The sequence below is a fragment of the Mesocricetus auratus genome, unplaced genomic scaffold (genome assembly GCF_017639785.1).
Source record: "Mesocricetus auratus isolate SY011 unplaced genomic scaffold, BCM_Maur_2.0 Super-Scaffold_100003, whole genome shotgun sequence".
Taxonomy (NCBI): Eukaryota; Metazoa; Chordata; class Mammalia; order Rodentia; family Cricetidae; genus Mesocricetus; species Mesocricetus auratus.
This window is the reverse complement of record NW_024429188.1, coordinates 28,123,615-28,140,910: the sequence shown is the minus strand read 5'-3', so window position 1 is coordinate 28,140,910 and position 17,296 is coordinate 28,123,615. Positions and strand designations below refer to the sequence as shown.

Genomic DNA, 17,296 nt, shown 5'->3' with positions numbered 1-17,296 from the left:
ACAACAAAAATAATGTAATAGTTGGGGATCAGCACAACATGAGGAACTCTATTAAGGGCCACAGCATTAGGAAGGTTAAGAACCACTGCTATAGAGTATTGTTTTGTAGATTCAGATTCATTTGATAGTTGTATACTTGTGTTTGGTGAAGTATTTGTTAAGGTCTTTGTCACATTTGTTATTCCATCTGTTTGGTATTTTATTCTTGAGTTTCAAGGGTTATGTATCCATTTAATGAAATATTTTTCTGTTGGGATTTTTGACTCAAGGTCTGAGTATGTAGCCAGTGCTAACCTTGAACTTTCAGTCTTCCTGCTTTTGCTTTGTGTAAAGGTCTTTTATCACTTATAATTTGTAAACTTTTTACACAGCCTATGGTTTGTCTTTCATCCTCATGATATGATTAGGTTTCTAATGAGTCAAAGTAAGAGCAGCAGATGGTTCTAGAGACCAATGCAGGTTCTAACCCTATAATCAAATGTCTGTGTTTTTTGTTTAGTCACATAGCCTGCATATTTCTATTTCCTAGTCAGTTAAATAAAAGGATTGAGATGAATCAGTGATTGCTGTTGTACTCAATGAAACATTACGTTTTCTGAAGGTGCCCCTGAGGGAAGGGAGAAAATGAAGGGCTTTAGACAGAATAGCCCCACTTTAGATTTTTTTTCTGTCTTTATTTCTTCCTATAACTTTCATTTGAAGAGGATTCCTTGGCTTGTTAACTTTAGGATAACAGCACTTGCTTAAATGAATCTCAAAAAGTGCTTTCCGCATTTTAGATCCTGTGATTCATGAACACTAATTTGCACCTACTGAATTCTTTAAGTGTGCAGAGAGAGAAAATGGAATCCACAGTTCTGCTGATCAATTCAGCTTTAATGATTATTAGATTGTTTCTTAGAAAAAAATTTTCGTATACATTTGTTAATATAGATATAGGCTTCCACGCTATCTACTAACTTGATCACAACTAAGGTCTCAGACCATACTTTGCTTCATGTAGACTTTTAACGGTAAGAAGGCATATATCCCAACTAGAGAGGTGGCTTAGTAGTTGAAAGCACTGGATGGTCTTCCAGAGGACCTTGATTTGATTCCCAGCACTACGTGGTGACTCATAACCAGTAACTCTAGATCCAGGGGTCTGATAGCCCCTTCTGGTGTCTATGGCCACCAGGCATACATGTGGTACACAGATAAACATGCAGGCAAGAATACCTGTATACATAAAATAAAAATTAACCTTTTGGTATATACTTGTTATGTGTCCTATTCTGTAACCCCCCTGAAATCTCATTGTTTTCTTAACCCTTTTAGATAGTATCACAGTGTCTTATATGAAAAATTCTTCTGACATATGTTGCAATATTCTAGCAATGCTATTTCTCTAAACTTTCTAGTTAGTTGAAAGTGTGCAGCAATACTCAAGTTAGCAGCTCCACACAGGGTCTTGTAAACTCAATACTGACCAGCCCTCTTAAGAATACTATGTTCAAGCTGAAATTCTATTTTATCATTTCTAGAGCTATCATTTCTAGAGCAAATTAATATTTAAGAGCTAATTTCACCACTGAAGTCATCCCTGAAATACATATTCTAAAAAAACCAAGAACCTATTCGTTACTGAAATTCCACTTCCCTGATTTGTTCTGTACTCTATTTGTAGATTAGAAAGAAGTATAATTGAATGTTTTTGTGATAGCTATGGAATGTGACATTTTGATTAAATATATATGTCTTACTAGGACAATTATTCACTATTAGAGTCTAGATTGAAGCTGTCAAATAGAATACATATAATACTGTCTATGTTGATGGATAGTAAAGCAATCCCTGTATCATAGATCTCCATCAAAGCTCTCAATGCATTTAAAATATGCTCAGACTGGCTCAGCCGTTAAGAGTATTGGCTGTTGTAATTACAGGTTTAAATATATATATATATATATATATATATATATATATATATATATATGCCCCATTAAGTGAAGATAAATAGTTCTTCCATTTGGGATAGAAAAATAATCATTATAGATGAGACCCATAAATCCAAAGAGACATTTTTGTTGTGGAAGTGTAAGTACTTTGACTACTTATGTACCTTGTTGATATAATTGACACATTAGTTACAACAGAAATAGCCATCATAGAATAGTCCTGTTTGGATGACTCCACACCATTGTGTATTCAATTACTCCAAATTAAACCACTGAATTTCTATATTTGATTTCTTTAGGGAAGCCATTGTCCCTAGTGTAGAAATATCATTGCTAACATACTGTAAATTTAAATCAGATGGTGTAATTGCTAGGAATTTGACAGAATTGTTAGTGGTATTATCATCTGCCCTTTCATGAAGAATTTTTTTAAAAGAGGTTACGAATATTAAAACTCCTTCAAAGAAAGTCAGCAGCTATTTACCTTCCTTTGTGGGAGACATTATTAGACAAATTCTGCAAATCTCTTTTTCTTTATGCAGCATAAAATCATTAGACAAAAGGCATCTGAATATATGACCTAAAATTTAGCTTTCATAAAGCCTTATTGAAGTAGTTAGTGTCACTGCTGATGAACCATGCTTATTTTGCTTTTAAAGAGTATTGAATTTATAGATATCCATTACCTCTTTTGTCTTCTCTGTTATACAAATCAAATCCTAGCATATTCTCTATACTTATTCCAGGAAATATGCCTGTTTTCTGGTATTTTATTGTATTCCTCCTGCACTACAATGATAATTTTTGAAGTCTTGGGTAGTCATCATACCCATCATGTCCCTAAAAGCCAGGTTTGAGACATTACAGCCTTTAATAACTTTTTCTCTCATATCTTTAGACATTCTGTCCTTATGAACTCTATTTTACAACTTCAAGTTAGTTTTTAAATCCCTGAACTCTTGAATAAGTTTATGACAACCTGATAAGGTATAACAAGAAATTTTGAATTATAAGTACACCAGTCATATAAATACCAATCTGTGGTTTCCATAAATAGGTTATTGTTTTAAGATAATACTGAAAAATATTGTTTTCCTACAATGCTCAGTCAAAGAAGATGGCCTAAGAAGCATCTTTTATTTGCATAATTTAATTATTTTAGTAAGGATAATTTTGCTTCAGAATGTGAGACTTTGTTTTCCTGAGGAGAGCTATTTCCATCAGTCTGATAAGAAGTGCCTATTAAATACCTAAGTCAGCATGAAAAATAAAATTAACAGCATTGTATTTCATGCAGACGCAATGAAGTAACAATTTTGCTCTTGCTTATGAGGAAGATTTTGAATGTGACACTTTATAAGATTTTTTTTTTCTGAGACAAGTTTTCTCTGTGTAGCCCTGGCTGTCCTGGAATTTTATCTGTGGACTAGTCTGGCCTCTAACTCAGAAACCTGCCTGCCTTTGCCTCCCAAGGCCTGGGGTTAAAGGCGTGCACCAGCTGCCAGGTGGGTCACTCACCTCTTCTTCTGACTGGTGTGGCCTGTGCCTGAGAAGTGGAAGTTTGCCAGGGTTGGGAGCAGGGCCCAGGAGTGGTGTAGGTGATTTTGATTTATCTTTAAACTGAAGATTGACCACAGAGCCTTACATATGATATCCATTAACATCATGCTATACACTTAGCTTCTAGGTTTGAGTTTTAAATTCCTAATACAAGTCCATTTGGTAAATGTCCCAAAGTAAGCCTTCCAGTCTGGATCCTGTCCAGTGTTTGGCCTACACAGGTTCAAGCCAGACAGAGTCTCATCATTGAGAAGGGAAAGTAGACATCCCTAACCAAGAAGATACCTGTATTTTACATTGCTTTGCTAAGGAAAAAATTAGTTTTCTTTAATGGAGTCTCACTGGACTTATTAATGACACTTATGAATAGGCCCCATGCCGAGTAGTAGATGACCAACACAAATGAACTCAATGGTATTTTTTTAAGACTTTTTGTCCCATTGCTTTGTTTGGTCATTTATTATCTAACTGGTCTTTTTGCTTGTATATTATGATATTCAGTTTTATGTTTTCACTTTTTTTCTGGTATGGATGTGTTTCTTGTGCTTTATCTTTGTTTTGTTTTTTTTAAATCATTTTCGTTGTTGTTTGTTTTGCTTTCTAAAGAGAAAGAAAAAAAACATGGAATTGGGTATCTAGGGAGGATTTTGGAGTCACTGAAGTAGGGAAAACTGTATCATATAAAAATATTTTCAATAAGAAAAGTATGGCATAAAAGAGATAATATGACTTCATAGCTTCCATATTCTCTACTCTCTTAAAAAACAATTAAAATTCTTTTTTACATGTGTATGTATGTGTATGTGTACATGTGCATACATGTGTGCACACATGGTTCAGGGAGTGTAGATGTGAAGGCTTTCACCTTCCACTGTAGATTTCAGGGATTAGAATCAGGTTGACAGGCTTGCTGGCAAGTACCAGATCAGCTGTCTCATAAGTTCCCTAATTCTTTTATCATTATGCAGTGTCCATTTGATTTCCAAACCACTTTTTAAAATACTATCAATGCTCTTTTCTTATTTCTTGTTCCCTGATACATGGCAGATAAAAATTATGTATAATACCATTTTTTACTATTGGTCAAATTTTTACTTCACATAGTATCTTCTAATTAAGTAGATATGTTAAGGAGATAAAGTTTACTTGGCAACATCTAAAGTTCTTAATATTATGTTACCTTGCTTCTTGGTAGAAGAAATACATAAGAGATGTTTATATGGGATGCTCCTGGTAATTTGATTAGTCTGGGATTAGAAGTTGGTGTCCTGATATATCACCTTTCAGTTAGCCTGCTTTCTACTTTTAGGAGTTAGCTAATTTCCTTAACTCTCATTTTCCATTTAGCTAGCATATGAGAAGATAATTCCCTCTTCATGGTATTTTGCTTTTTTCCTGTTGAAACTTCAAAATCTCTTAACTGTAGATTGTTTGATTTATGCTCAGGAAAATTGATCTAATATTTGGTGATATTTTAAAATGAATTACTCTATGTATTGTTTTTAGAAATAAGGGTGTTGAAAATTCTGATCCAGTTCTGATTCTTACTGGGTACTACATTCAGCATATCCAGCTACACAACAAACAGATGAAGAAGGAACACTTTTCACTCTGGATGAAGATTACCTTTCATGAAATTCAAATACAGATCAAGTTATGTCAATTAAAATTTATAATCTGAATTGAAATAAATCCTGTATAAAAAATAAAAACCAGATGAAGACATAGTGAGAAAAGAAGAAAATAAAATTTGATAATACTTAAAAAATATGTTGTGTGTGTGTGTGTGTGTGTGCGTGTGTGTGTGCATGCACATGCATGTGCAGTTGTCCAAAGAACCGAAGATGGGGTTGGAAGTTGGATCCCTGGGACTTGACTTACAGATAGTTTTGGGCCATTATGTGAGGTGTTGGGGACTGAACTTGAGCTCTATAAGAGCATCAAGTGCTCTTAACCCCTGAACTGTATTTTCATCCCCTGTAATATGCTTTTTGCAATGTTGGAAGTTTGTAAAATGGAAAGTTTCTAATTACATTAACAGAAATTTTGGTGGCATTGTATTTATAGACCAGTCAAATGAGACTCTTTTAGAAAAACATAAAGTAGAACTTAAATGTTCTTGTATATAAAATGCACCCCCATAAGAGTAAATATAGCTATTGTCTAATATATGTTTGTTTTTTATTAATTAATTCATTCATTTATTGCAGTGCTAGGGGTTGAATACAGGGTTATAGACACACCATTGAACTGTATTCCCAACCAACTGCTCATTTGTTTTTCAATATCTGCCCTCATTGTATAGCCCAAGGTAGTGCTGAATTTGCTGTGACTCATCTGTTCCACTGGTTTTCACAAGTGCACTTTGAATGTTTCTAAGATGTACCTTTATATTTAATGGAAGCAGCATTTTCTTTTATTTAAGGTTGATGAAGTGAGGTTGAATGCCTTGAAGTACAGCTACACTGTATTCAGAATGAAATTATTATTACTGTTTTATCAACTGAGGTGTAGACAAATTTATCTTTTATATTTCATTGATTTCAGAAAGTTCTTTAGAATATATTGTTTTTCTCTTACAAGTTTGAAAGATCTATAATGATACCTTGGCCATGTTAAGTTGTTTATTTGAGTAATGGTTCTCTAGGTTTATATTATTAGGTCAATTGGGTTTATATTTATTTTTAGGTAGGCAGAGACTTGCTTTTGGTTTGGTTGCAGAATGCCTTAGGATATCCACTTACAGTAATGAATATAAGTAGTGCTATCATTATTACTATTTTTAAACATCCACGGTGCTCAGGAATGTGCTAAAGTCTGAATATATAACATGGTTAATTATGTTACTGTTCCTGCCCAGGGCCGTGTTGACTAAAGCACACATTCTCATTGTGTGGAAGCTATCAAATGCTTCAGTTTGACGTTAAATATTATTTCAATCCTGATTTACTGAAAGATGTTTAGTTTGTTGTCTATGTTTTCTCAGGAGCATCTGGCAGTTTTCTTCTTGTATATTCACTTTCCACATGAGTTTCTTATTGCTTTTATATACTTAATATTATGTCTCTTTTTAGTTTTCCTCACGGGAGAAAAAGCCAACTCAGTATTAAAACGCTACCCAAGAGCCAATGGGCTTTTTGAGGAAATAAGACAGGGCAACATTGAGCGTGAGTGCAAAGAAGAAGTCTGCACATATGAAGAAGCAAGAGAGGCTTTTGAAAATCACGAAAAAACTGTAAGTATACTGGCAACTTCAAACATATTTGCAGAGGTGCTTACCTTTTGATGTATTTTAAACCCTACATTCCCAAAGTGCTGGTACTGCTTTCAACGAAAAGTTAACTTACTGAAGAAATAGCCTTGAAACGTCTAATGAATAGTGTTCTGTATAGGAGAGAACTAGATTTACTTCCCTCTGAATTGGTCTTTCATTGACAGCCATGCTCCCACACTGCTCTGCTTAGCTAGCAGTTATTATAGTGACAAGGCATTCAGTTCACACAAGACTTTGATCCAGAAAGTTGATGCTATCTTTTCCTTTCCATGCAGAGAGAGAGAGAGAGAGAGAGAGAGAGAGAGAGAGAGAGAGAGAGAGAGAGAGAGAGAGAGAGAGAGAGAGAGAGAATGAGAGAGAGAATGAGAGAGAGAATGAGAGAATGAGAGAATGGAAGAAAGTAAGGAACAGTGTTAATATTTTCTGTTTTTGTGTTTTTTTTAATTTCCCCTGGGTAGGTGTATAGCTCAATGGTAGAATGCTTCCCTTGTATGCTTGAGACTTCTGGTTCCAACTATTTTACCAGAGAAAATGTGTTTTAGTTCTCTCTACTTTTACACTTCTTTTCCGCATTTTACGAGAGTGCTTTACTTCCCTTTACTCTGATTACAGGCTATTGAGAGAACAGGGTTGAGAAGGCAAAAGCAAGGATGTAAATTGTGCAGGTGTGCTCTCCCGTTGCGAATTCTAACACCAGAGGTAGCTGTTGTTTAAAGATCCATGCCTGTGCACCAACAGAATAATACTATATGCTAAATAGGTGGCGTACGATGTGCTGTAGGGACATCAGATAAGCTGCAGGAACGGTGAGTACATATATGTTTTAAAGAAGCAAGGTTTGAGGTTTTGCCTCATTTAGAGATGAGAGGAGATTGCTAGATTCTAGTGCCCAAAGCATAAACAAACTCTGTTTATAAATTAGCAAACTATGATCTTCATCAGCTTCACAGATTTTACTTGTACTTATTGCCATATACAGAATGAATTATGACTATGATTTCTTATAACTGTCCAGTTGTCCAAACACCATTTAACCAACAGGTCTTCTTCACCATCGTCATTTTAGTTGTCCTTTGTTTTGTATTTCCTTTTGTTATACCTCTTTATCCTGGTTTCTATATGTGCTTTCATCTATTTCTGGATTTTATATTCTAGTTTATCTTTCTCTTGCAGAAGATATGTTGTGTGCTCTAATATAAATTAGAAGTAGTTCTACTTTGATATGGCATTCTACAGTATTTTATGAACTCTTCTTACCTATCCAAGAGACAATGGCCTGCTTTTTTCATGCAAATTTTAGCATTAAATTATCTAGCATAAGAAAAATTTTATCAGTATTTTTATTGGGATTTATTTCAGTTTGCACTGCTTCCCAAATAATCTGCTCTTTCCATGGTAAGTAGTAACTTCACCCATATACTTGTTATCTCTTCACAATAAAACAATTTGTTATGGTTTGAATACTAAGCGATCCCACAGGCTCATGTGTTGAAAGTTTAGTTTCCACCTCTTGGAAACTTCAGAAGGTAGGTCCTTAGGTAGAAGAAATAGACCTCTGGGGTTATGTTTTTGAAGGATATCATCTTCCTGCCCCTTCCTGTCTCCCTTAGCTGCCTGACCACCATTAGGTAGATAGCTTCCAATACAAGTTCCTGTTACCTTGATATTCGGTCTTGCCTCAGACTCAATGTATCCAACCAGCTATGCCTCCTAAACCATAAGCAAAATTTAATCTCCTTCCTTTAAACTGTTTCTCTCAAGTATTTGCCATAGCAACAGTATGTATGATTAATATATTACCACCACCATCTCACATGTATTTTTGTCCTTTCCACATAATTAAATTTTTTACATTTATTTATTCATTAGTTCTTTGAGAATTTTGTACAATGTAGTCATTTTCTACCTTCCCCACTTTTTCCAAGATCCACCTCCTCTTCCCAGTCCACACAAATTTGTTTCCTCTTAATTTATTTTGTAGGAAGAGGGGGGCTCACATGTCAATAAGGCAGAGGGCCGTTGAATAAGTCAGTACTCTTTTCTCATCACATGAATTCTAGGGCTCAAACTCAGGTCATCAGGCTTAGTGGCAAGTACCTTTACTCACTTAGCCATCTCTGACATCTATATAATGTTTAAAGTAGCAGGCTAGATTGACAATTTAAGTTTTCTTCACGATTAATGGTGGTTCATACCTGTGGAAGCAGTACTCAGTAGGTGAAGAAGATTGTGAATGTTCACCTAACCTAGGCTATGTAGTGTGAATTCCAGCCTAGTCTGGTCCATATTAGTAAGAGCCAGTCTCAATACCAAAACAATGCAGTGTGCTTACCGTCTTTGGCATGGCTTCATATTTTACCTCAGTAAAAGCCAAAGAATTCAGAATCACCTATAATGGACAATTATTTCCATCCTTGACTACGACTTCCCTACAGAAGAAATCTACCATATCTCCTATGACTCTACCCCTCATTGATCTGTTGTGTCTCTCTGCTTCTTTACGCAGCGCATCCCCTGTCCTGGGGGGGCACTGCTTCTTTTTTCTCTTTCATATGTGTACATCTGAGCTTGACGATTGCAGTCGGGCCACTGTGCAGCTCACTTTCTCAGTAAGGGAATATTCTGTCTTCTGTGATTCCCGCCCCCAGCATTCATCACCATCTGCCATTGATTTGTTATATTTATTAGTTGTTTGCCTTCGTCCCAAGACTGTTGTTCCTGTGACAGCACTATTTCTCATTTGTTTTATTCATAGCTATTTTGTTTTGGCACATATTAGGGGCTATATAAATACTTAGTAGCAGGAAGAAGTAATGGCTTGTGATATTACAAAATACATTTAAAATATAGGAAGAAGTGATTTAAATTTTCTCCATGAGCTAGATGAGAGATGTAGACTTTAAAATGGATCTTTTTATTATACTTTTCCATGGTTTCAAAGTCATCCAAATTTGCTTGTATGATTAAAACTATGACATTTATAATAGGCTGTGTCGGAAAGCAGTTAGGTCAAAGTGGTACTGTCTTTCTTTACCTGCTTCAATGCAAGTAGTTCAGAATCATGTTTGTTACATGCTAAGAAGGTTCTAGAATTAGGGAAAAAGATTAGCATTTGAGATTTGTTTTCTCCTATACTTCTTACTTTATTATATGCTAAAATTTCTTACTTAAAACAGATTTTGTGACATTTTCATTATCCTCAACTGTAAACTATGTGAATTTAGTAAATAGCATTCAGTGGAGTGTTTATTTGTAACACTTTACTTAATTTAGTGCACAAGACTAATTATAGATTGAAAAGACATAAATCTTAGTGTCCTCATTTACAACATGTAAGGGAATTAGATTTATTCAGCTGTTACGTGCTAAGTAACTACTACATAACATATGTATCATGGTTATGGTCTAGCAGAAGTAACTGACTTATACATGAAAGGGTAATACATCTTCTTCGATGGGGCGGGGCATTGTGTACCTAACCCAAAGACCTTCACCTGCTTGGAAAGCAAAATACCACTGACTTACATTCCAGCCCAAAATTTACAGCACTATGTTTGCTTGTGGTGCTAAGGATTAAGTCTAGTGGCTTCATGCTAGGCAAGTGATCTACTGAGTTATGTCCCATTTATATCTTAAATATATAGGTTTTGTCATCAATATTTCAGTAAAATACAAGGAGAAATGTTTTCCGCATGCCACTCTCAAACCTTAGAGAAATCAGATAGATCTGATTTGGTGTCTCAAGTCTGCCACCTACTGGCTGTATTGCTTTCAAATAAACATTTCACATTATAGATGTTATACAAACAATTTTTAGGTGTGAGATTACATACTCTATAGTGCCTACAACAGACAAAACTTATTTCATTCAAGTTTCAGATGCTGTATTATAGCTATTTTATTTAGGTCTCATATATCTGCCAAGTAATTTTTCCCTTCTGTCTTTCTAAATCATAATATATGTGTATACACACATATATAAATGTATAGTGTGTGTGTGTGTGTGTGTGTGTGTGTGTGTGTGTGTGTGTGTGTGTGTGTGTGTGTGTGTAGAACTAAGATGAAACTTTTTGCGAAGCCAGTTCTCATTTTTTTCTGTCACTATGCTGCAGGTTAGCTGGAGCTTCTGGCCACCGTCCTTTTCAGTCTTCCCAATCACAGTAGAACTGCTAGGATTACAGACATGTGCCATCATGTTTGAATTTTATGTGGGCGGCATCTAGGAATTGAGCTTAGTCTACAGGCATGGGACCCAGGGCCTTGCACATGCTAGGCACATTGTCTACAATAAATAACCTTTTCCCTAGCTTATAATATATTAGTTTTTATGTTTCAGCTATTCCATTCTACTTTAAAGGATTTCATTTTTAAACATTTAAATGTTACAAATTGTATTTAAAATACAGCTCATCTTCTTAAAGAGAGCTTAGCATTTCTAACCATTAAGACGAGATGCATTTGCCATCGTTCACAACGCTGCCATCTGCATTCAACCATCTACTGCCCTACTTACTTACATTATCATAGAAACTCTGTGTTCATTGCAATTTGATCATTGATTGCCCTACCAATGTCAACCCTGGAAAGAAAAGAAAGCAGTTGCCTAAATTAATACATTCTATGTCACTGATAAAGGGAACAGGCAAATTTCATCAGTGATCTGAAAAGTAGTTCACCACTTATTGCCAAGAGAACCTCATTTTTAGAAGTGAAAAATATTTAATTAGCAGAATAAATCATTACTATTATTGTCTATCTGCAATGATACCTTCTCTCTTATTCCTGGTATTGGTAATTTGTGTTCACTATCTTTTCCTAATCATGCTGTCCAAAGAATGCATACTCAGTTTGTCTGTATGTCTGTCTGCCAATAAATCTGTCCATTATCTGTGTCTCACTGTACATGTGTGCATGTCTCTCTCTGTGTGGAATATGTGGATGGTACGTGTACACATGTGCAGAAAACAGAGGGAGATATTAAGCGGTGTGCTCTGCCACTTTCTGCCTTATCCTTCACAACGGGGTCTCTTGCTGCATCTGGAGTTAGGTTGGTAGCCAGCAAGCCCCAGTGGTCCTCTTGTCTCTTCCACTTTCAATAGTATTAGGGTTGCAGGCACACACCAGGTGCACATGCAGCCATCCCAGGCTTTTTATGTGAATTCTAAGAATTTGAACTCAGGCATTTAATCTTGTATACCAAATGCTGCTACTGAGCCATCTCCCCAACTTGATTTATCTATTTTTAATATCAAAATCTTGAAGTTTTATTTATTTTCTCTATTTATATTCACTGAATGCTGCTCCTTTCTGTTTTTTCCTTTTGTTTAAGTGTGTATTGCCTTGATCTTTTTCTTCCTTATGGTAGTTTAATTTTCTGATTTGAGATGTTATTTTCTCTTTTCTAGTACTTTACAATTTTAATCTTTTGGGATTTATTTATTCAATTTATTGGAGACTCAGTACTCAAACAAGAACTTTTGGTAAATAGTCCATTTTTACTTGAGAATGTGCTTCTACAGAATATAGGGTAAAATTTCTTCTGTAATTTCTTTTCAACTTTACATCTTTTTCAAGAGAGAAATTTAATTTTATTTTCTGATGCATAGTTATAATACTTTCTTTTCTGTTTACAGAATTTGGTCAAATAAATGATGAATTCCAAAAATAAAAATTTCCTATGTCATCAACTTTATCTCTTTATGGCATACAAGTATGGCATGTGGCTGCCAGGAGGAAACCCCTGTGGCTTTTAAACTAAATATCACCTATTCAAGAAAGAACATGTTCTTTCACAAATGTTTAAAATGGTAATGAAATTGGAGATAAACCCATGGAAATATCTGTTCACACAGAAAATCACACACTCACACACACATGAAAGGATACTATTATTAGACCACAATATGAATGGAGAATTTGTATATTTATTTCAGGGGATACCATCATGAACTATTAGAACTAATACTGAAGGAAAAAAAACAGACGAAATACAGAAAACAGAAGAGAACTTACAAAAACTTCAATTTCGTGTTGTTATACTTTTAAGGAAGACAATAGGGTTAATAATTTGAAAAGTACCCATGACAGTGAACAATAAAGGATACGAGAGAGTACTGAGATAATACAAATATTATAAAATTAATATTTCAATAATTTAAAGGCTATGTGAAACCATATAGGAAGCTGAGGGAACTCAGGGCTTGCTTGATTCCACCTGTACCTGGCTCGACCTCTCTTTTAGAAATGTCAGTAGACATTAAAGTCACAGAGAAAAACTACCTTTCAAATAAAGTTTTGTAGTAAGTTAATGGCATCACAGAAAGTACTTCGTTTAACAAAAGGATTGTATTTGAACAGTATTAAGATGACTTGCATAAAAAAAAAAACAGGAGAGATTGCTGTTTTATCACAGTTGGTAGTGAGTTTGCCTAGCATGAAGAAAGCCCTAATTCAGTTCCCAGCATCTCATGAAACAGGTATGGTGTCATATGTCTGTAGTCCCAACCCTTTGGAAATGAAGACAAGTTGGATCAGAAGTTCACTGTGCCTACTGGGTGGTTTCAAGTCCAGTCTGAGTTATATAAGTCCTTATCTCAAGAAATTGGGAGGGGACTTGAGAGATGTCTGAGGGAGATAGTTAGATGGATGGGGCCAGTGGTTAAGAGCACTTGTTAACATTTGTGGGCCTGGGTTCCTAGCATCTACATGGTTGCTCATAACCATTAGTATCTCCAGTTCAGTGCTATCAGACAGACATCCTCTCGCCAGCACCACATATATACATATATATTATACTTGTATATATTAAATAAATCTAAAGAAGTAAAAAAAAGTTATTGAAGTTGCTTTTGGGAGCTGGAGAGATAACGCAGTGATTAATAGCACTGGCTGTTTTTCCAAAGGACCTGAATTGATTGCCAGCACTCACACAGCAGCTCTAGTAACTCTAGTTCCAGGAGACTGGACGACCTCTGTGGGTATTTCTTGTATGTGGGCCACAGACATACATGCAGGCAAATTATGCATACACATTAAATTAATAATAGTAATAATAATAATAAACAAATCAGGGAGATATCCAGGTGATTTACAAAAAAGTGTTGTGCTTTATTTACAAATAACTTATTAAAAAACACTTGAGTGTGCATTTGTGTGTTGACTCATGTATGCCAGGCTATATGCGCTCTGTGGCCCATTGCTCTTGTAGAAGTCAGAAGACAGTTTTCTCCTCTTATTTGTTTCCTGGTGGTCAGAAAGCTTAATTTAAGTCACCCTCATCACCTGAACCATCTCTGGCTTCAGTAACCCTTTTTTTGGTTGTTCGAGACAGGATTTCTCTGTGTAGCTTTGGAGCCTATCCTGGCATTCACGCTATAGACCAGGCTGGCCTCGAACTCGCAGAGATCCACCTGCCTCTGCCTCCCGAACGCTGGGATTAAAGGTGTGTGCCACCACTGCCCAGTGACTTTTAAAATATTGTATCCATATTGTTCCAGAAATTACAACTCACATCCTGACCTCTGACCTTTCCATCTCAACAGGGGAGGCTGGCCCCTCTCGAAGCCATTAGCCCTCTGACCCTTACCCCTTTAAAGGACAATGTCCCTCTCCTTTCAGAGCCTCAGACTTGCCTCAGACAAGCCAGGAACCCTCATTCTTGGGTTACCCCATAACGCAAAATGGGATCATCATTTCCAGAGTGAGTGTAGCCTACCTACTGCTGCTCTTTCCAGGCACCCTGACTGCTGCTGCCCTCTCTCACTTGCAGCAGAACTACCATCCCGACTGTGAAGCCGCTGTCAGCTGCCCAATCCACTTGCTGCACTATGTCTCTTACATTTACCCGTCTATGGCTGCTCTTCTGTGACTGCAAAGGTTAAACTAGAAGTACTTCACTGCTTCCTGAGCAAGTCTCATAAATGGTCAGCACTCACAGACATGTACCTGACACCTCAGAATGAGCATGGAGGCTGCATGTCTTTCCATGACATTGAAAAAACAGACCATGACAATTGGGTTAATGGCCTCGCATCCATGGAATGTGCCTTTTACCTGTAGATAACCATCAATGAGAGGTCCCTAGACTTACATTGGCTGGCTTATAGCAAAAGTGATACCCATCTTTACAGCACCACTGTCTGCAGCCTCAGTTCAAGGTCATCCAGGACATGCTTGTCCTTTTGTTCAAAGATGACATTATTGAGTATCTTTTCAGTAAGTTACACCTGGATGACAGAAGCTCAAAAGAATTGAGCTGTGATTGTCCCTGGGTCACCATACTAAGCAGCCATACTGCCCTTAGGGCAAGTTCACTAGTTTTTCCTTTTAGATTAATGTGGGAACCTGTGTTTGCAGAGCTGCAGTCCCAGCCAGCCGACTCACCCAGAGTTCTTACCTGAGAGGGGGACTGTGGATAAAGAAAAGGCTAGCTCAAGATGTCAAAGGAAAAACAGAGACAGAGGAATAAAATCAGGAAGGCAATTCAGTCAATCCTGAGTGCTGTGAGTTTATTTTTCACCACTCTTAAATACCTTAACCCAAAACGGGATTATGGTATCATGTATACAGAACAAACAGACTTTTCTTCCTCAAATCTCTAAGGATTCGGGAACCACACCTTATATGCAATTTCTCATTGTCTGGCCTTGAGGGTCAAGAATGACCACACCTCAGACCAAGTCTGTTGTTATTTAGATAAGATACCCAAAGCCAAGATCAAACATCCTATTGTAGCAATGCCGTTAACCTTTAAGTCTTATGACTTACTAAGAGCAGTTTTGAACTCTCTGGCCTTTAGTCAGGAGTAGAGCCATCTTTATGGACCCTAACAGTTTAACAACTGTTTTCTATAGTTACTATGTTCTCAACAAAATAAAATTGTCAACTTGACTCATTTATGCAAAATTCTCACCTAGATACCTAGGTCTCTAGGAGTCTCCACATTCTCATGCCCCCACCTCTTATAGTCCATATCTTTAAAGGGTGGGTAGATAAGAGAGACATTCTGTGACCCCTGCAACACCAAGTTGACTTTCTTATAAATCATGTAAGCATGAGGGTGGGGTGGGTAGGATGTGAATGGATAGGTGGTCTGAGGCATTGTTTTCTGGTTCTAGTACAAGCAATAGTGGAGAGATTGTCTCTGAGCTCAAAAAGAGGAAACAAAATGGGGCAACGATTAAAACAAAAGACCCAGGTAGTTACTTGGCCTATGAGTCCCTTCGTTCAATCTCTAAAACTAATGAAATGATCTTCAACTTTCCCTAAATAATTTTTTCCTGAGCCAACTAATTGGTTTAAATATTAGATAAATTATGAACATGTTTAGATATGGCTGTGCTTTATCATGTTTTTAAATAAGGTGAGACCAAAACTCTTAGGAATCCCTCCTTCTAAATGTTCAGATACTCTCGATGTACTTGCAATATTCTGGTGTCTTTTAGGTGAGCTTATCCAGGTACGTGACATTAATACCCTCTATAGAATGATATTTATCAAATGTGCATTTAAAAACCTGACAATCCACCTGGACTCTTTAGAGGCTAAGATAACGGCCTCCATGGTCCTGTATATTTGAATGCTTGGTCTGTAGTTGGCAGAGCTGTTTGGGAAGAATTAGGAAGTATGACCTTTTTGGAGGAGGTATGTCACTGGAAGTAGGCTTTGAAGTTTCAGAAGCCCATGCCACTCCCAGTTGGCTAGCTACTCTCTCCCTCTGATGTGCCTCATGACTGTGGGTCAGGATGCAAGCTCTAAGCTGCTGTTCCAAAGCCATGCATGCCTGCTTCCCTGCTGCCATGCTCTCCACTATAATGATCATGGACTCACCGTCTGAAACTCTGAGACCCCAGTAAACTATTTCTTCTGTAAGCTGCCTTGGTGGTTATGGTATCTTAGCACAACAATAGAAAAGTAGCTAAAACAATAAGCATGATGATTCTTTTAAAATATTTCATTAAATTTATTATTTTACAGTTTCATCATATATAAAGTAACTGATTACTATTACCCTCACTCTCTTATGATCCTATCCTTTGACCTGTCTCCTTCCTGCAAGTCCTTTACCCACATTCTTGTCATTTTACAATTTAGTGTACAAAGTATTAAATATAATTATAACATTTTTGAAAAAGTTTGTTTTGCTGACTTACTTACCCCCCACATCCTCTGCTACTCTGCTACCCTTAGCCCCCTTGTGGCTTCATGTAAGTCTTTTCCTCTTTCATGTTGTACACATCCTTTTGCCTACTTCTCATCCTTACTCTTTTGCCTATTATTACTCTCTTGGTACTCTTTCTGTTTGTTTCCTTTTTTGTTTTGGGATTTTTCTTTGTTTTTTTTTTGTTGTTTATTTTTGCTTTACCCACACTTAGACCTATTTATTTGCATACATGTATACATTATAGGGTTAGCACATGTATATGAGGTACAGCATACATATTTTGTTTTGGTTTGCTTTCTCTCTCTCTCTCTCTCTCTCTTTCTTTCTCACTCTTTGAGTTTGCCTCATCTTGCTTAATATTGT

At 36.4% G+C, this 17,296-nt stretch overlaps 1 protein-coding gene across 1 annotated transcript in view; it reads left to right on the top strand.

Annotated features, from left to right (window-relative positions):
• Positions 1-17,296, top strand: part of Prrg1 (proline rich and Gla domain 1) — a 105,690-nt gene that overhangs the window by 67,313 nt on the left and 21,081 nt on the right. The window contains exon 3 of the mRNA XM_005087124.4: positions 6,572-6,732. Coding sequence (XP_005087181.1) covers positions 6,572-6,732 — 161 coding nt within the window. The remainder of the gene's footprint in view (positions 1-6,571; positions 6,733-17,296) is intronic.